The sequence below is a fragment of the Aethina tumida genome, chromosome 2 (assembly GCF_024364675.1).
Source record: "Aethina tumida isolate Nest 87 chromosome 2, icAetTumi1.1, whole genome shotgun sequence".
Lineage (NCBI taxonomy): Eukaryota > Metazoa > Arthropoda > Insecta > Coleoptera > Nitidulidae > Aethina > Aethina tumida.
Genome location: NC_065436.1, coordinates 4,512,267 through 4,539,277, shown reverse-complemented (window position 1 = coordinate 4,539,277; position 27,011 = coordinate 4,512,267). Strand labels below are relative to the sequence as shown.

General features: G+C 24.0%; 2 protein-coding genes across 7 annotated transcripts in view; both read left to right on the top strand.

Annotated features, from left to right (window-relative positions):
- The window catches only part of LOC109596269 (protein enabled), a 42,999-nt gene extending 26,355 nt beyond the window's left edge, over nt 1–16,644 (top strand). For both annotated transcript variants that reach the window (XM_020011776.2, XM_020011775.2), the window contains exons 2-9: nt 4,596–4,761; nt 8,062–8,217; nt 8,647–8,813; nt 13,184–13,361; nt 13,418–13,618; nt 13,681–13,827; nt 13,887–14,169; nt 14,506–16,644. In XM_020011776.2, the coding sequence (XP_019867335.1) occupies nt 4,596–4,761; nt 8,062–8,217; nt 8,647–8,813; nt 13,184–13,361; nt 13,418–13,618; nt 13,681–13,827; nt 13,887–14,169; nt 14,506–14,534 (1,327 nt within the window). In that variant the 3' untranslated portion in view covers nt 14,535–16,644. The remainder of the gene's footprint in view (nt 1–4,595; nt 4,762–8,061; nt 8,218–8,646; nt 8,814–13,183; nt 13,362–13,417; nt 13,619–13,680; nt 13,828–13,886; nt 14,170–14,505) is intronic.
- Nucleotides 16,645–19,016: 2,372 nt separating this feature from the next.
- Nucleotides 19,017–27,011, top strand: part of LOC109596259 (uncharacterized) — a 68,306-nt gene continuing 60,311 nt past the window's right edge. For 3 of the 5 annotated variants that reach the window (XM_020011763.2, XM_020011764.2, XM_020011757.2), the window contains exon 1: nt 19,018–19,276. The gene's annotated coding sequence lies outside the window, so the exon portion shown is untranslated. Of the gene's footprint in view, nt 19,277–27,011 lie in introns of all 5 variants that reach the window. The other 2 variants (XM_049963871.1, XM_049963870.1) reach the window with 1 other exon arrangement.

The window sequence follows — 27,011 nt, the reverse complement described above, 5'->3', positions numbered from 1 at the left end:
TCATTATTTAATTTAAGTTTTAGTCCAATTTGGACACTTCTCAGTGAAATGGTTGACATGAAAATTCTACAATTTTTAAGTTACAGCGAATTTTTAACTTAATTTACATATTTCCTGTTATAACTTATACAAAATATCTTTGATATACAATTAAGAACTTATCTAGTTATTATTTTTTGTCATATTTTGTCATTTAAATAAGTTCTTAATACTTTAATTAAGAAATCCATTAAACTTATGTGTGTAATTTGTTCTTGGTGGTGGTTTTATTTCAACTTAATCCACCTTTCTTAAATTTAATTTAGATCTAATTAATTGTTTTTCAATTTCTTCTTACTTACTTTATTTTTTTTTGATCAATTTACGTATTTCCTAATATAAACATAAAGCTTCATTAAAACTTTTTTAGATGTTTTATTACAGTTTTTTATAATTTTATCGATTATTTATTAATAACTGTCTGTTTAGTTTCTCTGCTCCTTAATTAAAGACTTATTTCCTCTTAAATTGTTTGAGGTATAAACAAAAACTTCATTATCAATATTTAAAACATGAAAGTTTTACTTTCAATTAGATAATTTACTGCGAATTTTTCATTTTGTTCAGACACTTCAAACACAAAATTTCACTAAAACTCTTATAAAAGTTTTATTACAATTTTTTATACGATAATTTATTACGAGTTGTCTGTTCAGTTTTTTGTACTCCTTAATAAATATTAATATCTTCTGAAACTTCTTAAGACATACTTTATATTTTTATACTTTATCAAAAAAACTGTTTAAAATGTACTTAAATAAATGTGTAAAAATTGATTGTTGTATGCAATAAAAATTAGAAATTTTATTACGAGTTCTTTTCAGTTTTTTGTACCCTTTGATAAATATTAATTTCTTCAGAACTTCTTAAGAGAGATGCTTTAATTTATTTTTGCTTTACCCAAATAAAAGCTTTTTAAAATGTACTTATAAATGTATAAAATTTGTTTTTATTATTATTAATCCTCCATTATAGAAATCCAATATTTTTATATATTTTATTATTATATTACTTTGTACATTCCTGAATATACAAACAAATGAGACATTACCAATTTTGTTTCAGTCAGAGGATAAATTTTAATTTTAAAACAATTTTTTATACTTTTAAATTTTAATTGAACCTTTTATAAAGTTTTATTAGAATTTTTTATACTCTACGATAATTTATTACGAAGTGGCTTTTCAACTTCTTAATAAATATTAATTTATTTAAATATTTTTTAGTCATTTATATTTTTAATTTGTAGACGAATGGAAATTATTATTTATATATATTTTACTAATAAAGTATTCCTTAATAACCACACAAATAGAATATTAACTTAACTATTTAAATTAGATAAAATTAATTTGGCAAATCAATATTTATTTATATTATTCATTTTACTACTAAATTTATATTTAGTTAAAAGAAAATTTATTTCAGATTTACTAAAATTTTTTAATTCAGTTTTTATAGATACTTCTAAGTTTTACTTACTTTTTCTACTGCTTTTTTATTTTCAATTTTCATATTCAATACGAATATAAAAATGTTATGGCAAATATTTTAAAAACTTTCAGTTAATGATTTTTTTATAGCTCCAAATTGTGCTGTAAATTTAATACTTCTAAAAACATTCATATAAATAATCATTACTTTTACGTTACGATTTCTGTAAATCAATTAAACATAAACTTTTTAATGCAGATTTTTGAATAAATATTTTTTGTAAAAATATTAATAATCAGTTTTATGCTTTCCCTGATATAATATTACTACAATAAAAAACAGTATTTCTATCTATATTTAGATTATTTAATAAATAATTATTAATTAGTTAATAAATATTAGTTTACTTAAAATTAATCTGTAGAAATAAATTGTTTAAACACTTATTTTTGACGGCTTTTGGTTTTATTTATTAAAAAAGCAACATTTTTATCTATATTTAGATTATTTAATAAATAATTATTTATTAATTAATAAATATGTTTTTAATTAGATTTTATCTGAATAAATAAATTGTATAAACACTTATATAATTAAAAAAAGATTATTTTTGTTTATAATTAAATTATTCAATAAATAATTATCTATTAATTAATAAATAACAGTTCACTTAAATTTGATCCAAATAAATAAAGTGTTTTTGTCAGCTTTTGTGATTTAATAATTAAAAAAATAACATTACTTCTGTCTGTATTTAGATTATTTAATAAATAATTGTTAATTAATCAATCAATATACTTAAATTTGATCTGATTAAATAAATTGTTTAAATACTTATTTTTGTCACTTTTTACGTTTTAATAATTAAAATAGCAATATTTCTGTCTATATTTAGATTATTGAATAAATAATTATTAATTAAGTAATTAATATTAATTTACTTAAATTTGATATAAATAAAAGAAAAGAAATATGTCTGTCTATATTTAGTTTAATTAATAAATATTACTAATTAATTAATAAATATCAATTCACTTAAATATGCTCTTAATAAATAAATAAAACACTTATTTTTAACAGCTTTTATGTATTAATAATTAAAAAATCAATATTTGTTTTTATCTGAGTAAATAAATTGTTTAAACACTTATTTCTGGAGGATTTTATGTTTTAATAATTAAAAAGCAATATCTCTGTCTATATTTAGATTATTTAACAAATAATTATCAATTAATTAATAAATATAATTTTATTTAAATATGATCTGAATACATAAATTGTTTAAATACTTATTTTTGACAGCTTTTATGTGTTAATAATTAAAAAGCAATACTTCTGTTAGTATTTAAGTAATAAATAATTATCAATTAATTAATATATATATCAGTTTACTTAAATTTGATCTGAATAAATAAATTGTTTAAACACCTATTTTTGGCAGCTTTTATGTTTAAATAATTGTTAATTAATTAATAAATATCAGTTTACTGAAATTTGATCTGAATAATTTAATTGTTTAAACACTTATTTTTGACAGTTTTTATGTGTTAATAATTAAAAAAACAATATTTCTGTCAATATTTAGATTAAGTAATAAATAATTATCAATTAATTAATAAATTTCACTTTACTTAAATTTGATCTAAATAAATAAATTGTTTAAACACCTATTTTTGGTGTTATGTGTTCAAATAATTAAAAAAACAATATTTCAGTCTATATCTAGAATATTTAATAAATAATTGTTAATTAATTAATAAATATCAGTTTACTCAAATTTGAACTGAATAAATTAATTGTTTAAACACTTATTTTTGACAGTTTTTATGTGTTAATTAATAATAAAAAAAGCAATATTTCTATCAATATTTAGATTAAGTAATAAATAATTATCAATTAATTAATAAATATCACTTTACTTAAATTTGATCTGAATAAATAAATTGTTTAAACTTTTGTTTTGACAGCTTTCATATTTTAATAATTAAAAAAAAACAATATTTCTGCCCATATTTTATATTAATTAATAAATAGTAATCAAGTAATTAATATCAGTTTACTTAAATTTGATCTGAAGAACTAAATTATATAGATATTTTTGATAGCTTTTAAATTTTAGTAATTAAAAATATAATATTTATATTTATGTTAATTCATTAATATCAGTTTTTTTATGTTTTATTATTCAAATTTTAAATGATATTGTTTAAAATAGAGTACAACAAAAAATTCAGTAAAAATTACTTTTAATAGTTCCAATGAACAAACAAGAAAATCATTTTAATTCTTAAATTAGTTTCATGTAGGTATTTTTTATTTTTAACATTTCCAGACTCGTTGATACTTTCATCTCCCCAAACCTAAATAAAAAAGTATTTTAAATTGAAAATTTATGTTGTATACAATACAAATTTATACAAAAATTGAACGTAACTATTTATAATTTGGTCTATCATCCATATTTAGAAAGGAAAATAAATAGGAGTAAGATTATAAAAGTGCAAATAACCAAATATCAAAGCGATGTAAAGAGTAAATAAACTGTATTTAGAATTAAAACGTAAACATTGGTATCAAAAGGGGCATGATAAATTACAATTTTAACAGTATGGGCGTTATGTATAGCATTACATAAAAGTCAAATAAAACGAATTGGAAGTTAATTAAATTATTAATGGTCCATGTTAAGCTTTCAATAACTTTGTAGTATTGCTCCAATAAATCGATAAAGCATAAAGATTAATTAATAAATTCATTAACCACCGTTTCACGTCACAATTATTTAAAATAAAAACGTGTCCAACGCAATTCGGAACAATTAAACACCATTAGAATTTAGGTTAATTGAGTCACGTACTGCATTTTGCATTTTCTGCTAAAAAATCCACCACGGTAAATATAACGTGCACATATACACCAATTAAGTGCGTAATTAAAGGAGTGTTTGGACAACAAAAAGCTGAGTTACTGTCTAGGAAAACAATGCTGCAGCTTTCTCTATGAAAAATGCGGTGCTGCACATTATAATGAATTATTTTGCTTTTTACGTTAAATGGGTCGGTTAATTTTAAGGCTGCGTTTTGTGTTAACTGATGTTAATTTTGGGGTGTTTTTTATTGCAGTGAGCAATCGATAGCTAGCGCCAGGGCGAGCGTGATGATATACGATGACATGAACAAGAAATGGGTTCCGTCTGGAACGTCGTCGGGACTCTCCAAGGTGCACATCTACCAGCACACCATACAGCAGACTTTCCGTGTGGTGGGACGTAAACTGCAGGATCACGAGGTAAAAAACACGTCCTGGTTTTCGTTGCTTAAACTGAAGGGTCCTTTTCTGAACAGTAAATCCTTTAAAACTGAAAAAAGTTCCTTTCGTTGTTTCTTTGTATCTAAAGTTTTATGGATTTTTAAATCATTTTCTAACTAATAATATTTTAAAACATTCTGAGAATTGATTAAATTCTAAAATTATTAATGGTATTAAGTAAGTTTTAAATAAATTAAATATAAATCAATAAAATTTTATTTATAGATTTTAATCTACATTTTGTACCTACCTTGAAACCATTGAAACAAAATATTTAGATAGATAAAATAAATAGAAAAACTAGTATAAAGTAACTTCAGAGATAAATATTAAAAAAATAATTATTATTTGATTCAGGCAGTTTATTATTTGGTCAATATTGATTTTAATGTTTTTTAAACATATAAAATTAGTAATGGTAAGTTAAATGACAAAAATGTGGAAAAAAACTGTCGTATTAAATTTTTCTTTGAGTCATTGTATATGACAAATTTCTTTGGAATGTGCTTCAGTACGGTGTTACTGATATTCAAATTGTAACATTGCCCAATGTTTGGAAAGCTATTGATGAACAATCGTTAAAAATCACTTCTTGTATGTTGAAATAAAGAACAATAGTTGGATGACCTCTTTGATATTGAATATTCATTAGTAAGTGATTAAATTATTAATTGAGTTTTGTGTAAAACAATCGATCTTGAAGTAATGTGTTTATTAAAACATTTTTTTTCTTGACAATTAATTCCATTTGAATTACTTTGACATTAATATATATTTTGTTGTTTGTTATTATTATTATTATTATTATTCCCAGTTTTATTCTATATTAACAAATTAAATTTAAACATTCAATAAATACATCGTCCTTGCTTGACAATTTGATAATATTTCCAATTGTTTTTGTTTATATAAAATATTCAAAATTTAAACTGATAATGAGGTATTCAATAAATCAATTTAACTCATACACATTTTAATCATTTTTTTTTTTAAATTTTGAATTAAATATTTTATTTTTTATGTATTTTGAATATTTTGATTTTTTTATATTTATTTTGAATTAAACATTTTATTAGTTTTTTAATTTTAAATTAATTAAGCTTTTATATTTTATATTAAATATTTTTTTTAATATTTATTAAACAGTTCATTTTTTTATTTTAATTTAAATTTAGATTTTTTTAAATTTATATGGAATATTTTAATTTCTTTCTTATTTGTAATTAAAGATTTTGTATATTTTATTTTTTATTTATTTTAACTATTTTGATTTTTATTTTTTTTATTTATTTTGAATTAGATATTTTATTAGTTTTATAATTTTAAATTAAATATTTTACGTTTTTATATTAAATAATATATATTTTTTAATTTTTATTAAAATATTTTTTTTCTGTAATTCTAATTTTAATATTTTAGATTTTTTTTAATTTATATTGAATATTTTAATTTGTTTCTTATTTTTAATTAAATATTTTATATATATTTTTAATTTTATATTAAATATTTTTTATTTTATTATTATTTTTTATTTAAATTAAATATTTTATATATATTTTTTAATTACATTAAATATTTTATTTTATTATTTTAATATATATTTTTTAATTTTAATTTATATTTTAACAACATATAATTTACATTAAATATTTTATTTTTTTAAATTTATTTTAAATACTTCATTATTATTTTTAATTAAAATTAACTGTTTTATTTATTTTTTATTATATACTTTATTTTTAATTTTTTAAATTTAAATCAAATAGTTTTTTACTTAAAATAATTAGTTTAATTTCTTTTTAATTTAAATTAAATATTTTATTAATTTTAAATTTAATATTTTAATTTTTTTTAATTATGTGAAATATTTCATTGTTTTATTTATTTCAAATTAAATATTTTATTATTTTTTTAATTTTGAATTATGAATTTTATGTTTTTTTTAAATCTCAAATTAAATAATTTAGTTTATTTTTTAAATTAATTGAATATATTATATATTTTAATTTATATTAAATATTGTATTATTTTTTTTTATATTTGTATTATTATATATTTAATTTATTATTTAATTTTGTTTATATATTTTTTTAATATTATTTATTTTTTAATATAAATTATATATTTCATAATTTTATTAAATTCAAATCAAATATTTGATTGTTTTATTAACCTCAAATTAAATATTTTATTTTAATTTAAATAAAATAAATAATAATAATAAAATTTTTTAATTATAATTTAAATATTTTAATTTTTTTATTTAAACTAAACATTTTATATATTTTTAATATATTATATATATTTTTTTAATAAAATATTTTATATTTTTGTTAATTTTAAATTAAGTATTTATATATTTTTTAATTTTATTATTTTTTATTATTGTTTTTAATTTCAAATTAAATATTTCATTATTTTTTATAGGATTTGACAATGACATCTATCCATAAAACTTTATTTTCAATAATTTTTAATAAATGATTATAACATTTTCTTCTTAATTAATCGACACAGTCATAAAACATAAGTAAATGGTTATAGAATTATCAAACATTGAGAATTTTTTATTATTTTTATGAAAAGTTGTAATCATTACTACGAAATTATAAAAATTAAAAAAAGTAGACAAAAATATCGATAAAATTTGCCAAAAACACTAAAATATCTATAAAATTATTATTCGAAATTCTGTTCTCTATCTCTGTTGATAATGTTTTATAATTACTAATTTTTTATAGTTTTAAGAGTAAATTTTGAAACATTATTTATCCTGTTTCTCCATAAAATTATAGAACTTAATAGACAAAATATATCAAGAAAACTCCCTGAAACAGTGAATTTTCTTTTGAAAATAAAAATTTTTAATTTTAATATTCTCGAATAAGAGATTTTTGCATAATTTTAATGTTTTATTATATTTTTCAAATATAATTTTTTAAAACTTAATTTTTTTTGTATGATGTATGATTTATTTGAATTAATTATTTAACCCAGTTATAAAGCTTCTATGATAAAAGTAATTTTAATTTGGAACAATTGGATACGTTAAATCAATGTTATAGACAAATAATTGTTTATACACGTATATTTCAAACAGATGATCCCATAATTAGTTCAATTCTACCGCAAATTGTTATGTTTTCGTAATGCTTCATCCTTGAACAGAATAGTAGCAAAACAAGGATATTAATATACAAAAATAAAACAATGTGGTTAGTTAAAACATTTCAACAGACATATTAATTAAAAGTTTGTCATATATCTGTTTAATTCCAGGTTGTAATAAACTGTGCCATTTTAAAAGGACTGAAATACAATCAGGCGACACCCACGTTCCATCAGTGGAGGGACAATAAACAAGTTTACGGGTTAAATTTTAGTTCCAAAGAAGATGCAGACTGTTTTGCAAAAGCAATGTTTCACTCGCTGGAAGTAAGTATAAATACACACCTTTAAAATAACAATAACAATTAAAAATTTTGTCAGAGATATTATTTGGAGAAGGTATTAAATCGTCAATCCCAATTTTCAAACAAAAAATTACTTTCAATTGTATTGTTCTGTAATATTTACAGTTTTAAAATTACACAATAATTACTTAATGGACAGGTATTGTTAGAGGTAATTACACGAATATGTTCCACGGCAAGTTTATGACAAATAGTTTTGTTATCAATATCCAACTTCCCACATCCTTTCCACTTATTTAAAAAAAACCCGTCGTTCAGTAACAAAGTACAAAGCGAAGCGACACCATGGACGACAGCAACGAGGTGACGCCATCCACCCCCTCAAACCCTCAATCGAATCATCAAGGGGGTTCACGTAATAACGGATGTGCAATTACGGTTTTGATTACAGGTACTTAGCAACGTAGTGAGGCCGCCGCCGCAGTCGCAGCCGGTGCCGCAGCCGCCCCAGCAACCGCCCCCGTCACACCAGATGCCTCCGCCGCAACAGTTCCAGCCGCAAGTGCCGCCGCACGTGCCGCCCCACAATCACTACGCGGAAGAAGACATGGGGTACAGGTAACGCATAGTTAGCTTGCTTGATTTTTTTTTTGTTGGGGTTGCCGTCGATTTTAGTTTCTAGATTAGTTAATTGAATAATGTTGTGTGTTGAAGGTTTTGTTTTAAAACTGAAAATTGTCTTACTTGAGTGCCCTTTTTGTTGTCATCATTTGACTCCTATTGAATTTTTCTTATTGTATTTACAGTGGTGGAAAAAAGTATGGAATATTTATTTATTTGTTACAAATGTTTGTGGCATCTAATTCACTGAAAGATAAGTCAATTAATTACAATGATCATATTCACAGGTTTTTACTTTTTTTAATAAAACATTAATTTGGTCTGGACAAAGCCTATATTTGGGGGGCATAGACAAACGAATTTGTTTAACATCGTTATAATAGATGTGAAAAATCCCAGCAGATAAAAATCCAATTTTTAAAAATATCCCATACTTTTTTCCACCCTTATAATTATTTTTTTAATATTCTCATTGAAACGTTCCTGAATCAATTGTCGATAATTTTATTATTTATTATTTTGTTGCATTGCTATAAAATTTTAAAATTAAATTGAAATTAGAAAATGTAGTAATGGTTTCAAAATAAAATATTTTGTAATGCACACATCCACATTTATTGTTGATTAGATTTTTATTATGAAATTGAATTCCTGGTTTTATTATGATATCATTTTTATTGCCATTAAAAATTAATTTGAAATTGTAACTCACTATCTAAATTTAAATAAAAAGTTTTTATTAAAAACCAACATTGCAGATACAATTTTTTTCTGTAATAATGAAAGTAACATAAATATTCATTCAAATTTACAAAAATAATAAATTTTTAATTTAAAATGTTTTACATATTTTTCACAGTTTTCATAAATTAAATATAAAAAAACGTGTATCCATACTTTAATGAAAATGAAATAACTTTAATCCATAAATTTAATGATAAAAAAATAAATAAAATGAATATTTATTCAAATTTGGTATTGTATATGTCATTTTAAAATTATTAAAATACAGACCGTTTGAATCCAATTAATTTTTTCATATTGAGTATGAATTTTAATTATTAAATTAGTATAATTTTTTAATATACTCATCAGTGTTTCTTTTGACAGTTGTAAAATTAATAAAATTGACAAAATAAACATAAATAATACAAATATTATCAATAATTTTGTATAAATTTAGTTAAAACTATTGAATTAACATTTTTACTATTGTATTGTTTATTTTAACATTTAAAAACATTGTAGATACAATTTTTTCTGTATTAATGAACATAAACATTCATTAAAATTTACTAAAGCAATAAATTGTTAATTTAAAATGTTTTAAATAATTATGACAGTAATATAAATTAAATATAAAGAAATTTTAATCCATAAATATAATAATAAAAAAATAACTAAAATGAATATTTATTCAAATTTGGCATTGTATGTATCATTTTAAAATTATTAAAATACAAACCATTTGAATCCAATTAATTTTTTCATATTGAGTATGAATTTTAATTAATAAATTAGTATAATCAGTACTTCTTTTGACAGTTGTAAAATTAATAAAATGACAAAATAAACATAAATAACACAAATATTATCAATCATTTTGTATAAATTTAGTTAAAACTACTACATTTTTACTATTTTATTGTTTATTTTAACATTTAAAAATTCAATTAAAATTAGTAAAAGTTCTAATATAAAAATATATTGTTTAAACTTAATACGTGTAGCCACATTATTATGGTACATTTAGATTTTATTATGTAATTTAATGACAATTTTTATTGTCATAATGTCATGTAGTTTAAACATTTAAAAAAAGGAAATTGTAGCTCATTATTTGAGTTTAAATAAAACGTTTATTAAATGTCCAATACAATTTTTACCATAATAATAAAAGTTATATATGTAGACTTGAATATTCATACAAATTTACTGCCAAAAAGTTTAAAATATTCAATGAAATTCGGGCATATAAAGAAGAATATTATATTATTTATGAATCATAAATTGTGATACATATTTTATCATTTTTACACCAATTTTAAAATATGAAACAAGCATATGTCAGCAATAAAGTATATAAATATATAATTTGTGTGACTTTTCATAAACACAACTGTGAAGCAATTTGTCAGAGAATAGAATTTAATTATTTTAGTGTTCAGTGATAAATTACTATTGAACTGGATTGTTTAGTTAATGATTTTCTAACAATTTGTATACTTAATTTGAGTGAATTTTAGATATTAAAGCTCAAAGAAATTATAATTATGAACACTACGAAATTGAAAGAAGCTGCCCTGTCATCTTTATTAATGATTCTGTGCAATTTAAGCTTCATAAATCATTTTAAAAATTAATAAAATAACTATTAAGTTAAAAGTGGATATTTTCATTTTTATTATACATTTTAATAATTTATGGATTATATTAGTAAAAACATAAATGTTCATAGTATGTATCAGTTGTATTATATTGTATTTTTTTTAAAATATATTAATAATATACTAAAAAATCTAATACTACATAATTTATCATTTTTAAAAATATATGTTATGTTTCAGACTATGGAATAAATGTAATCTATATTCTGAAACATTATAAATTATGTGTCTGTTTTTATCAAAGACAACTGTGAAGCAATTTGTCAGAAAGCCATTTATTTAATGATTATTTTAATATCAATTTGATATTTTTCCATCAAATTATAGTTACAATTACATTAATTGAAGTTATTAATTTCAGATAGTAGTTTTAAAACGAATCGATTAAACTTACGACTGAAATTTAGATATTAAAACTTAAGGAATGAGATTTATGAGCTCAGTAAATTGCATACGCCCCTGAGGCGTTACCGTGTCATACTCATTCGTCTTTTTGTTTAATGTAACGTTCAATTGGATAGTCTATGACATTTTAATTAACATCAGTGAAATAAATATCATTATTTAACCCCAAGCCATTGATTGTTTTCATATTCAGTATACATTTTAATTAATAAATAATATTTGGAACTTTGTTCAGTTAATTATAAAATTTAATCAAAACATGGAAATGTATATTGTGCATCTAACAGATTTATATAAAATTATCTAAATTTGGGAATTGGCTGTTATCTATAGAATCAATTTTAAAATTAAATTGAAAATGATAAACAGCACTGTATTAGATTAGATTTTTAGAATTTTATTGAAATTCCAGATTTTATTGTAATAGTTTTTATTGCCATTTGAAATTGTATCTATCAGAATTTTAATAAAAACCCACAATAAATAAGTAAAAAATTTAAATAAATATTTATTGATGGATAGTTTCTAAATATAAAATTAATAAATAAATAAATAAGTTAATATTCTAAGCCATTATTGAATTGGGCTGAATTTTAGGGATGAAAACACACAACACAAAATGATATGATGAACACTATTGAGTTGCACACGCCCTTTAGGCGTTGCCTTGTCATTCTCTACCTCTATTTGTTTAATCTAATTTAAACAGGGAATAATATACTGCTTTGTAAATTGTATCAGAAAATACGGAGAAGTAAAAAGGTTTTCACCTCCTGATATCTTTTAATTGAACAAGATATTGACCTCAAATTAAAACCATGTAAAATGACAAAGGTTATACGACAAAATATTGAAATATTTGACTTATTGTTAATTTATTATGAATTTTAATATAATATTCCATACTTTTCTCCAGACCAAATTTATTTATTATTAAAAACAAAAAAAACTGTGAATGAATGATCATTGAGGTCCTGCTGTAAATTAGATTTGTTCAGATTTGCAACAAATTAGAAAAAAAATTAAGTAACATGTGTAGAAAATTTATAAATATTCCATATTCTTTTCCACCACTGTATATTATAAATTCAATATTTCTACAAAAATTAGGCAATAGGGAATTTTTAAGACAGGAACACACTTCTAACTTTATTATTTATATATAATTTTAACTTATAATAGCTTAAAAGTTTAAAATTTAAGTAGTACAAACCATTAAAATCCAATTATAAATAAAAAGTATCCTTATAATACTGCTTATTATACATAGTTTTTAGTGTTTAATATATATCATTGTTTATACAACAAAAACAAATAACGAAAATTTACTTAAGAGTTTAACTCAAATTGCTTTCAAATATAGAATTCAGTTGAAATGAAATCATTTAACACACTACAGAGGTATGTTATGTAATAAATATAATTTAATATTAAATATTCTTATAAATTATATTAGGTATGTAGTTGTTAAGGCCTTGTAGTTGCGTATTTACGATTTGTTTTTAAATTTAAAGTCAGTGAACCCTCCATAAAAACGATCACATCGCAAAGACAGTAAATCATAACATTTTGCAGGACGATGACACGCGAGGACGTGGCAATGATCCAAGAGCGACGGATATCGGCGACGATCATGTCGCCCCAGCAAACCTCGCCGATGACGCCCCAAAACAACGTGCCTGCTCCGCCCGCCATGCCCGTGCCGATGGCCATGGCCGCCCCCACGCCCGTCTCGCCGCCCCAGCAGCAACAGGTACGCCAGGAATTAATCAAGTTAATTGACTATTTTTCAATGATTGTTTCGTCCAGGGCCCCGGCCATCAAAGGACCACGAGTGCGCCCCCGGCTCCGCCGCCACCACCGGGACCGGCAGGTCCGCCGGCTGGTGCGGCGCCTCCTCCGCCTCCGCCACCACCAATGAATATGTCCAGGAGTCAGAGCAGTGACGGTGGCGAAATTAACTCGTTGGCGGTGCAGCTGCAGAGCTGTCGCCTTAAAAAGAATAGCAAGGTATACGATTTTGTCATATATTATACTTTAATAAGGAGGATAATAATAAAATAAATTTGTAGAATCCACCTCCAGCAACAGAAAACAGTGGTTCATCCACCAGCAGTGGTGGTAGCAGCAATTACGGTACCCTAGGACGAGGAGGAGGCGGCAGTATGGCCTCCATGATGGACGAAATGGCTAAAACGTTAGCCAGAAGAAGGGCAGCTGTAAGCACACTAAATTTAGTACTCAGTAAATTGAGACTAATTAATTAAATTGTTGTTAGGTGGAAAAGAAAGTTCCAGACAACAAAGACGAAGACGACAAAAAGGCGATGTGGGAAAAGACGAACACCCTTCCCGCTAACACGTCGAAATTCAACAATGAATCGCCGAAGAGCGTCCGAAAACGATTCGGCTCCGCATCTGAGGAGACCATCCTCAAGGTGAACGGTCTGTCCGAAGTTAACAGTTTATCGTTGGGACCCACCGAAATGGAGAGTCTGAAAAACGAAATAGTTAAGGAGATGAAGAAAGAAATTGCCAAATTGAAACAGGACATTTTAGATGGTAAGATACCCTTCAATTTTTCACTAAAATTGCCAACAAAATATTTCTTGTCGTTGAGGTAATAAAATACTTTTATTATTTTAATTGTCAACGACATAAATAAGTCGAAAACTTGATTGGACTCATCAGTTGTGATCATTTTTCATATTAAGATGGTTAATTTAAGACTTCCCCAATATTTATTGTCATTATTAACAACAAGATAGTAAAATAATATTAATTTACAAGTATATTACACCTCTGTGACGTCATATAACTGATGATGAGTCGTTTATAGTGGCCTTATGGTCAACATAAAAGATAGACGTTTCAACTAATACGATTCTTATGTTTCAGCAATCAAAATCGAACTGAACCGAAGGTAATTTATTCTATATATCAGCCAATATGGAACAAATGAATTGCTTCATCGCACTTCACCGTTAAAAACTGTGAACTGTTTTTGTATAATTTTTACAATTGAAACAGACCATGCGAGAATTTATAACATTAATAAAACTAAATAAAATACTAGTGTAATCTAATGTAATATCGCTCTTCTACATTATATAAAGACATACGCGCATATTTCGGAATACGGACAGTATGTTGGTAATTAACAATTTCCTGAGAGCTATTCTGTACTTTGGCGTTTGCGAAAATCAAACTTTTTTTTATGGGTTATACACGGGGTCCTTTGTTGAATGGTACCTGTGAATTTATGTGTGGAATGAATCAAAATAAATTAGAGCCCAACGTATGGGTAATGTTTTACAGAGGACCTTCAATAATAAATGGTTGTGTCTAGTTTGGCTAATATTTGACAATCACAATTCAGTATATTCAGGTCCTACTCATTTGTATTATGTATATTTAAACGCATAATCATGAATTGTTTTGTATTTATGGAATATATTCAAAATTGTGATGTTGAAACTTAGCTTACAATTTATATTAGTACAGAACAGCCCATTTTAATATAATGCTATATAGATGTCGTGAAATATAGAGCACTTATAAGTTTTAACATAGTATTTATTTTAATATTATATAAGTTATATTATTGAATATTAAAAAATGTTTTAGTGATTCCTACATTGAGGCACGCCCCTGAAATACCTTTTTGACGGGATGTAGACGGTTTCCAAATTACAACTAGAGTTTCTAGTCATACAAAACTTACTACGAACAGACATATCCGATTTGTAATTGCTCCTGAGTCAAATTGAGTCCCGCTGGAAAACGCTTTTTCTTTGGCGTGTCCCAATTTTTTGTATATAATAAAAAGTATATAGAGTAAGGGACTTCCATCTAACCCACAGCACGGCCTTTAGATCTAAAATCCAGCCGTCAATATTTTATTGAATATTGGACACAATGAGTCTGAACCCCCCGTATTTTATTCCTCTGGTGTGGTGTTTTAAGTCGGTGGGTCGTGTTGTGGTGCCTCTGAGTTTGGGTTATTTCCAGCATCATTCGATCTCCACATTCATCGTCGTTATTTCAGTATTTCAGACAAAAGTAGGGTGTAAATGTTAGTTTAGATGTGACAGCATCTATTGCAGCTATCAACGTTAACGAACCAATTTCACTTTGGTGAAGATGTACGTTCAGTATTGTAATAATGTTAGAGAAAAGTGCCAAGAAGCAGTTGTCGGCTTGTGGGGTCGAACTTGATGCGCAAGAATTTTTTTTTTTTTTAGGATTTCCATAAATGAAACAATGGCCGTGTATATTATAGACTCCTGACGAGTTTGAATAGTCGCTTGATATGATAGTTTAGTGTCAAAAATCATATATACATCGAAACAACTCCATTAATCCATTATTCGCATTTTATATAACTGTAATCAGTAACTTTATTAACCGGATGCACCGAAAGTTTTTGTTACGATCGATCATTTTTATATCGTTAACGAAACATTTGTGCAAATGTCATTGTATAACATTTACTTTTTTTGTACAGCGGGAACAAAAAGTGACATTTTCCGGACGGTCTAGAAAGTAACAAAAATTTTCCATGGCAAACATAAGACTTAAGTTATTATTATGGATTATTCTACGATTTTTAATGTAAACTTACCTAAATTGAAATGTATTAATAAGTGGTTTATATAAAATTTAAACATAATCAATAATAAACCGTTAATAAATTTTATTTAATATGTTATACAACTTTGTGATATTGTATTTGATAGCTCAAAGTCATTTTACTGTCCACACATGTGAAATATTTCACTGTACTAGGGCGGATGGCTTTTGGTCTTTGTATTTTGCTTTAGAAGTCAAGGACAATTTTGTGTGTCGATATTTTTTTAACCCTACGTTCTGGTTTCTTTTATATGTTATATTTATATTACTGTCAAGTGATCTCAAGTCAAAATTAGCACAATTTTCTATGATTTCCATATTTATATTTGATGAATGTGTTTTATCTGTAACTAATTTGAGTTACACGTTTTCAAATGTATTTGAGTAATAAACATACTTAAAATATTTGTTTTATTTTTTTCCATATACATATACTTTAACAATAACTCATTTATTTAAGGTGAATTGTAGATTGGGATATACAAGATTACATTGATGCTTTGGTCATTTAATTAATCCATCACAATTCTGAACGTGTTTGGGGCCGTTTTCATACTGATTAAGATCATCATTCTTCAATATATAGAAGCAAATTGTTTAACATATCCCTGTAAATAAATTAGTCTAAAAGAGCTTCAACAGAAGAATTGAAGCATCCCCATAGTATAATTGAACTGCCACCACGTTTCTCTGTTTGTAGGATGGTTAATATAGAAATAATCATAATTGTTTTATAAATTACATTTAGACTCATCTCTCAAAAAAGAAATTAACCTATTAAGGTGTCTTTTCAGAGCTTTATAAAGCTGTGTAAAATTCTTCAATCAAGGTGGTGTTGAAAATTGACACAACCCAGGACGTCCACGAAAAATCACTCACAATATAGACAAAATTATAAAAAGGCTCACCGTCAAAGATCCTCATGAAATATGAAAACAAATCACGGAGGAAATGTCTGAAGTCTCTCCTCTGGCATATCACTTGTATTGGCCTCAGGAAAAATGGAACTTTGTCCTTTGGAGTAACGAAAATAAATTTAATTTGTGTGGGTTGGATGGTAAAACATTTGTGAGACGGCAGTGAAACAACATTACCATTTTAAATATAAATTCCTACAGTTAAACATGGTGGCAAAGGTGGTGGTTTGCCACTTCATTGATATTTCAACAAGACAACCATCCCAAACACACGTCTAAAATTATTAAAGAGTGGTTTCTAATGGGAAACTTAACTGTGCTTGAATGGCCGCCTCAGTCTCCTGATCTAAATCCTATTGAGCAGCTTTGGGAAGTACTAGGCCGCCGCATCTGAACAAAAAACATCGAAAACAAACAAGAACTTCTTGAAACCATACAGGAACAGTGGTAACAAATTCCTGTTGACATACTGCAAAGACTGGCATAGTCTATGCCTAAAAGGAGCCAGTGATAAAAGCCAAAGCTTATGCCACTAAATATTGATATATTTGTTTTGTTGCTAATTTTTTATGAATATTAATTCCATATTTTTTTAGACCAAATTGATTTTTTGTTAAAAAAGTAAGAATATATTGAGGCTTAGGGAAAACATTAAGTAACTAAATGTTCCATACTTTTTTCCACCATTGTAAATATACTAATATTCCATACTTTTTTTCCACTATTGTAAATATACTTATTGATAGTATTAAATTAGGGGATTCCTGAGAGGGAAAACTTATTTAGAGTAAATATTAGTCGTGTTAAATTATGATATAAAATTCACCTTTATAGTTATTGTTGTTGTATTTATAATTTCTAGAATGTGTGTGGTTGTTTATGTATATAGTAAACCATCTAATTACATTATTTACTACATACTATACATAACATTTGGATTGTATTATAAACGTGTTTACACAAATATTAAAAAAAATCGTTTAAACAGGACACTTAAAGTAATATTTGAGTGGGAATGAAGAAATTTGTTTATATAAATATTAGTTGTGTTATAAGGTATGTGTACAATATTTACGTTTATTATAATATATAAATATAATTCACCTTTAACTTATCTTCGTATTTATTATAATTTCTAGAATATTTGTTGATTTGCATTTTACATTTTGTTGCTTTATTATTATCATTTTTATACCAATCTAGGAAGAATTTAGTTAGATTGGGATCCGTATTAATTTAATTGGTTTCTGAAGTTGTACATTTATTTATAGTAAATGTTTTGATATAAATTAAAAAAATGTCTAACACTAACATAAAAATAAACAAATGAATAGGTTAGGTCAGAATATGTAATCTGGGTTGCATATGTTTATGCACAAGTTTTAAAACATTTCACTCGAATATATATTGAAATTTTAAAATTTTCATGTTTATTTAATAAAACAATTGTATTTTGTTATATTAAATATTATAGAAAATTAGCAATTTAAATCTATTTCTAGCAACTCTTTTCCTTGTAAAACTCCTTCGTAAAGAATGTTTGCTATTTTATATTTAAAAATTTAGTCCTATTTCCCATTCATTACAATACTATTGTATTATTATTTAATAATTTTTTTATTGACTTACATTTTTTATCAAATTATTATTATTATTAATATTTGTACAACTGTGTGATTGTGTTTAAATCATAATCAGATGTAACAACAATGATAAAAACAAAACAATATTTTTAAAGTCACAATTCGAAACGTTTAATGATATTCCGGTGACTGATGATGCGCGACACCCGAAAAAAGCTTTTGACGGCCACTGCTCAAGAGGTGAGAGCAACACGCAAGAGTGGTGCGCGACTTGCGTATCGACTGCGGCACCGTCGTACCGTTCACGTTCCGCCGTTTGTTGTTGTGTACGAGGCGTCGGACGCACCGTCTGTGTTATCGTCCAATTTATTGGCCGCGTGCTCGTATCGCGCAAACACCATTTCGAATCCCTCGCAGGAACGGGCGGTTTTCCAATCGAAATCCGGGTGCGTGAGTAGCGTACGGTGTAACAGGGGACTGCGGACTGAGTGACATTGTTACCTTGTGTCGTAGTGTGTTATTGATTGGGGGCTAAAGGTAAATAAACTGATGTATTAAGTATGTACACCTGTTTGTGTACGTTCTTATTGTCTGGAGAAGGTTGAATGAAGTGTAAGAAGAAATCGATATTGTCGAAACTATTCATATTGTTTATGGACTTTTAAACCATTATAGTTATGTTACAATAACTTTTGAAATTATTTTTATTAATTATATACATATACAGATTTTTTGACATTAATTTACCATCAAAAGTAATTTATATTTAATATAAATCAGTACTGTCAAGATTCACACACAATCCTATAGGACTAAAATTAGGTCAACCTTTTTAAAAGTTATATTGAAAAAGTTTCTATTAAAATTTAATGGTTAATTTAATTTAAATAGTTTAATTACATTCTAGTCACTTTTTTGGTTACAAAAAGTGAATTTAAATTTCTTTATCAAAAACTTTAAATATAATTTGTATGTAAATTAAAAAGAATATGTATTAGTATTGTCATTTTTTATAATAGTTTTAATATAAATGATTAATTTTCTAATTTAATAAATTTAAAATTAATATTTTTATATTTATTCCAGAGATATTTTTTATAAAATTCTGTATAAATATATTTATAAATAAAGAAATTTTAAAATATTAATTATTTAAAAGGTATATCTTTAGGATTTGTTTTTATTTATTTTTTATAATTTAATATGCATATTATTGATTGATTTTTGTTTAAATTTAATATATAAATTAATAATAATTGAAATTTTTTAAAAATTAATATGTATTTGAAAATGTTATTAATTCAAAAGGTTCCTTTAGGAACATTCCAAATATTATTATAATTAATATTTTAATATTTATTCCACTATAAAAATTAAAATAAATATTTAAATTTGTAAGAGTATATTATGATAAAATTACACATATATTAATGTTATACTTATTTAATTACCTCCTTTTTAAATTAATTGAATTATTATGTAAATAAAGAGAATTTTTGACAGTAGTTTACTATTAAAAATAGTATATAATCCTATTTCTCTAAAAATTAGGTAAACCTTTAAAAAATATATCTAATATAATTTGGTAATTAATTTAATTTAAACAGTTAATTTTTTAATTTATTTATACATCAGATTGAAAAAAAATTATTAAATTATCTATTAATTATCTACTTTTTATATTATTTATAATAATAATAAAATTTATATGGTATGATCAAATTTAATATATAAAATTTGTTGTTAGGAATTGACCCTATCAATTTTATTGGTTTTTATCATATATACATTATTTCTAATATTCGTTCAAATTGTATGTTTGTATATATGTAAATATATTTGTATTTGTTTTTAATATAATGTAGTCAATTTCCTTTAAACTGTTTAATTATAAAATTATTCATCATCTTTTATTTAAATAAAATTTTTAAATAAAAAAATATTATTTAAATTGATTTTCATTGTAAATTTGAAAAAAAATATTCTTTAAGTTGTTGACTTTTAGTTAAAATTGAACATATTGTTTTCTATTTTGTGATTATTTTAATTTAAATAATATAATAGTTAAATATCTATGAACTGTGTTAAATTTATAATTAATATTTTATCCACAATAATAATTAGAATAAATATTTAAATTTGTATATAGTATACACATATTAGTGTAATAATTAATTATCCCATTTTGGAATCAATTAAATTATTATGTAGATAAAGAGAATTTTTGACAATAGTTTACTATTAAAAAAAATCATATAGTAATCTTATTAGACTGCAAATTAGGTAAATTTTTTTAAAAATTATATGTAAAAAAAGTTTCTAATACAATTTGGTTAATACAGTTTAATTAAAACTTTTTTTTAAAAAAAGTAAATGTATATGTACATCTGTAATTTAATAGTAATAATTTAAATTTATAATTAATATTTTAATATTTAATTTAAAATAATAATTAGAATAAATATATAAATTTGTATGAATATATTATGACATATAGCACAGATATTATTATCCATATTTGTTCACATTTATTTATTGTAGATATATGATAATATTAATTATTCAAAAAGGTGTGACTTTAAGAATGACATTATGGTTTTAGGAAACACCTCCTATAAATTTGTTAAATATAACATACACTAGTAGTCATTATTATAGCAACTTTTTACAATGTTAAACATTTTAGTCATAACACTTGTCTAATGTAAACTTTTAATTTACCATTGTTGTTTTATATTGTTTTACAAAAGCCACCAAATTCTTATTCTATAAAATGTTACATATATTTATTTGAATTGAGCTGGACATAAATATAGGAATATTTTGAAAGGGATTAATAACTAAATCTGAATTACACTAACACTGTATAATATCCTTTTTGTTGACTTTTGCAATATATCCAGTTAATATTTTAATACAAATAGCAACTTATATGGAACCTACATTTTATTAATTAATACTAAATCGGATATTATGCCCCAATTAATCCAAATTCGACCCTGAACCATACCAAAAGGTTTTGCATTCAGCGCTTTTACCATTTTACTTTTATAATTGATTAACAATTCATGGCACACATATTTGCATACTGATCTCACTCCTTTATTTAGATGTGTTTCCGGTCAAAAGCTTGATAAAAGTGTACGATAACAACCCGAATTCCGTAACTGATTTAATTTTTTTAAATATGTGTATTTTTGTACATTCAGGTAAGGGAAGTACTGTTTAATGTTAATATTTAATTTTTTATAATTTTTTTATTAAGAAAGCTTTTTTGTCATGGTTGAAACTGACATATTATTAATTACGATTTATTTTTACATATAAAAGTGCTTGGAAAGGTTAAAGATTACCATAACGATATCCAGTTGAAATGACACAATGCACTATATATAAATATGATAAATTAATGGAATGTTTAACATTATGAAAGTTTACTAATTATTAATTACTGACAAGTAAATAAATGTGAAGTGAGATTTTTGTCGATTATAAACGACTTGAATATTAATATTTTAACATACTATTATAAATCAATCAATAAAAGGACCATTTACATTGCATACAAGTACATAATTGGTAATTGACAAAGGATTAATTCTGTTATCTTCCAACTTTTTGATGAATTCCATTTAATGAAGCCTCTCTTTAGTAGTTAATTAATCTAAATCTGATGACTGACTTATTTCAAAACAAATTTCAGGAGGATTTTACTTAATTTCTTCCTTAGTGTGGGTTTCAGGACGACCTAAAAATACTTTAAAACATTTAAATACATGAAAATGTCTGAAATTTAGTCAAATTTTATGAAAATTGTTACAGGAACTTTATAACAAATGTTTTAGTCAATATAAATGAGAAGATACTTTCGAAACATTTAATTTAAAAGCTGTTCCTTAAAGTTTATCAGCTTCAACTCATTATCCAAACTGTTGAGAATTGTCCTTTTTTACATATTTTTTTTAAATCAATCAATAAAAGACTCATTTACATTGCATACAAGTACATAATTGGCAATTGACAAAGGATTAATTCTGTTATCTTCCAACTTTTTGATGAATTCCATTTAATGAAGCCTCTCTTTAGTAGTTAATTAATCTAAATCTGATGACTGACCTATTTCAAAACAAATTGCAGGAGGATTGTACTTAATTTCTTCCTTAGTGTGGGTTTCAGGACGACCTAAAAATACTTTAAAACATTTAAATACATGAAAATGTCTGAAATTTAGTCAAATTTTATGAAAATTGTTACAGGAACTTTATAACAAATGTTTTAGTCAATATAAATGAGAAGATACTTTCGAAACATTTAATTTAAAAGCTGTTCCTTAAAGTTTATCAGCTTCAACTCATTATCCAAACTGTTGAGAATTGTCCTTTTTTACATATTTTTTTTAAATCAATCAATAAAAGACTCATTTACATTGCATACAAGTACATAATTGGCAATTGACAAAGGATTAATTCTGTTATCTTCCAACTTTTTGATGAATTCCATTTAATGAAGCCTCTCTTTAGTAGTTAATTAATCTAAATCTGATGACTGACCTGTTTCAAAACAAATTGCAGGAGGATTTTACTTAATTTCTTCCTTAGTGTGGGTTTCAGGACGACCTAAAAATACTTTAAAACATTTAAATACATGAAAATGTCTGAAATTTAGTCAAATTTTATGAAAATTGTTACAGGAACTTTATAACAAATGTTTTAGTCAATATAAATGAGAAGATACTTTCGAAACATTTAATTTAAAAGCTGTTCCTTAAAGTTTATCAGCTTCAACTCATTATCCAAACTGTTGAGAATTGTCCTTTTTTACATATTTTTTTTAAATCAATCAATAAAAGACTCATTTACATTGCATACAAGTACATAATTGGCAATTGACAAAGGATTAATTCTGTTATCTTCCAACTTTTTGATGAATTCCATTTAATGAAGCCTCTCTTTAGTAGTTAATTAATCTAAATCTGATGACTGACCTATTTCAAAACAAATTGCAGGAGGATTGTACTTAATTTCTTCCTTAGTGTGGGTTTCAGGACGACCTAAAATACTTTAAAACATTTAAATACATCAAAAATGTCTGAAATATCATAAAAATTGTTACAGGAATTTTATAAAAAATGTTTTAGTCAATATAAATGGGAAGATAGTTTCGAAACATTTAATTTAAATATTAACTTTTACAGAAAATTTTCCTAAACAATTCAAGGTTTGCCAATTTGGATCAGTAAATATTTGTCAACATTACTCTCAATAGACACAATTAGCAAAACTGTAAACAATGAGAGCATCCATTTACCTTCTTCTACATGAACACAAAAATTTGTGAGAAATGGAGCAAAAGTTGTGATATTTATAAGTAGAGGTCTGGGGAAATGTTATTTTTAGTCGAATCTCAGTGGCGTACGTAAATTGCCCACGTTACGTGTTTGTGAAAGGACCTGTGCTGAAATTACACTCTGGTTTTCAATTTATAACTGGGCAAAAATATAAATTAATACCTATAGTATGGAAATTCCACAAAACAAATAGAAAAAACTTTATTAACCTTCAGTTTAGACCCCCCAAAGAAGAATATGCATTCAAACCACAAACCTCAGGATTTTTATGGAAGTGGTCACAGTCTTCCTGTTTATTAATTTTTTATTTTAATTCTATAAAAACAACACTATAATAATTGTTGTTATATGTTATTTTAGTTGGCACTCGGTTTAAATGCCGCATCATTTTTTATTTTTTAAAATGAGGTTGCCAAAACAATACTTATCAGCATCAAAGCCAGGATTTACTTAACATTTCATCCTGAACAATTTTATTGGTGACATTGTCTCAAGTTATATTTCCTGTATTGTTTTATAAGTTCTGGTAAGTTTTATTATGGTTATAAAACAAATATTAATTTTTAGTAGTATAATAGTATTTGAGTCATTAATCTTTTATGACACGGAAATAATAGAAATTTCATCCTGTATCACATTTTATTATTTTATTTAAGTTGAATTTAAAAAACATTTTTATATGTGAACGAGTCGTTAAAATTGACGAACTGAGGAAACTGAATTTTCCTGATATTGAAACGTAGAAACATTAAACCACATTTATGGCTATATTTGGTTAATAAACAATTTTACTACTTCCACATGATGTAGACGTACAAAAATGGTATAAATAACGTCCCATTCAAAACTCAAGTTATCTTAAAAAGGTTGATTTTTTAAAAATATATATAATTTTTATGGCTCCCCCATAAATTAAGGGGCCAAGGTTGTAAGAACTCGAATATTATCGGAACATTTAACAGAAAAACGTTCTGGCCTTGTGTTTCCTTGATTTACATAAAAACAAAGTAGTGAAATATTAAAATAAGTTAAGGTCTAATTAACAGGCAGTTTGAAACAACTTGAATGTGCTCATACATATACACCACAACAAGATTAATGTCCGTTATTACTACTGGAATATTGTCTTACCTGTTTGTAATCATATAGAAAAATAACTGGATTAATTATGATTATTTAAGACCCGGAAATGTATTGCCATGTAAACTGTAAGATTTAATTGCTTTTCTATAATTTTCAATTAGTTATATAATATTAATGTATTTTATGATGTATTTCCACTTTTTTATCAAATTATATTTACCTAACGTTGCTACAAACTGATTTATCTAAGACTGTTACATTTCTGTTTGTTAAATAAGTTAAATATAATTAATTAAGTACATATTTAATTGTTAAATTTGTAAGAAATAACAAATATTCTTATAAGAATTTTCTATAATAATAAATAATGTTAAAAATTTTAACTATGAACTGATGAAATTTATTTTTTTAAATAATCTAACTTAATTTTCAAAATACAAAATACTTTAAGAAGATAAGTAATTAAAAATTGATTACAGTAGTGAGTCATTATCTATAAATAATTACTTATACTTGGTAGAAATAGATTCAATTTGTTTTAAGTTTAATAATGCCAAAATTTAATAAAATATTTTAGACTTTAAATACATAAAAAATAAATATTTTCCAAAATTATGAATTTTTTGTAATTTAATTGTAAAATAATTTAAATTTGTATTTTTTAAGGTATAAAAACTGTATTAAATACTTACAGTGGTGGAAAAAAATATGGGATTTATTTCCTTGTTAAAAAAACTTAATGTTTTCCTTAATTTGTTGCAAATTTGAACAATTTTAATTTACTATAAGATCAATCCATTAATCATAATAATCATTAAATTCACAAGTTTTTAATTTTAGTATTTTTTAATGTATAAATACTTATAGTGGTGGAAAAAAATATGGGATATTTATTTACTTGTTAAAAAAACTTAACGTTTTTCATAATTTGTTACAAATTTGAATAATTCTAATTTACTGTAAGATCAATCCATTAATCATAATAATCATTAAATTCATAAGTTTTTAGTTTTACTATTTTTTAGGGTATAAAAATTATATTAAATACTTACAGTAGTGGAAAAAAATATGGCATATTTATTTACTTGTTAAAAAAACTTAATGTTTTCCTTAATTTGTTGCAAATTTGAACAATTCTAATTTACTGTAAGATCATTAATCATAATTATCATTAAATGCACCAGTTTTTAGTTTTAGTATTTTTTAAGGTATAAAAACTATATTAAATACTTACAGTGGTGGAAAAAAATATGGGATATTTTTTTATTTGTTAAAAAAACTTAATATTTTCCTTAATTTGTTGCAAATTTGAAGAATTCTAATGTACTGTAAGATCAATCCATTAATCATAATAACAATTATATTCACAAGTTTTTAGTTTTAGTATTTTTTAAGGTATAAAAACTATATTAGATACTTACAGTGGTGGAAAAATATATGGGGTATTTATTTACTTGTTAAAAAAACTTAATGTTTTCCTTAATTTTTTGCAGATTTATTAATTAGAGACAAGTAAATCAATGTGAACAGAAATTTTTATCCATTATAAATCCTATTAATAAATAAAGAATACCAATTTAATATTTAGAAACAAATAAATTCTATTTCTTAAGACGATTTGAATATTAAATTATTAAAGAACGTCCTCCAAATAAATCAATCAAAAGAAAAAAATTCACAAGTTTTTAGTTTTACTAATTTTTAAGGCATAAAAACTATATTAATTACTTACAGTGGAGGAAAAAAATGGGTTATATATTTACTTGATAAAAAAACTTAATGTTTTGTTTAATTTGTTGCAAATTTATTAATCAAATGTGAACTGAGATTTTTGTCCATTAT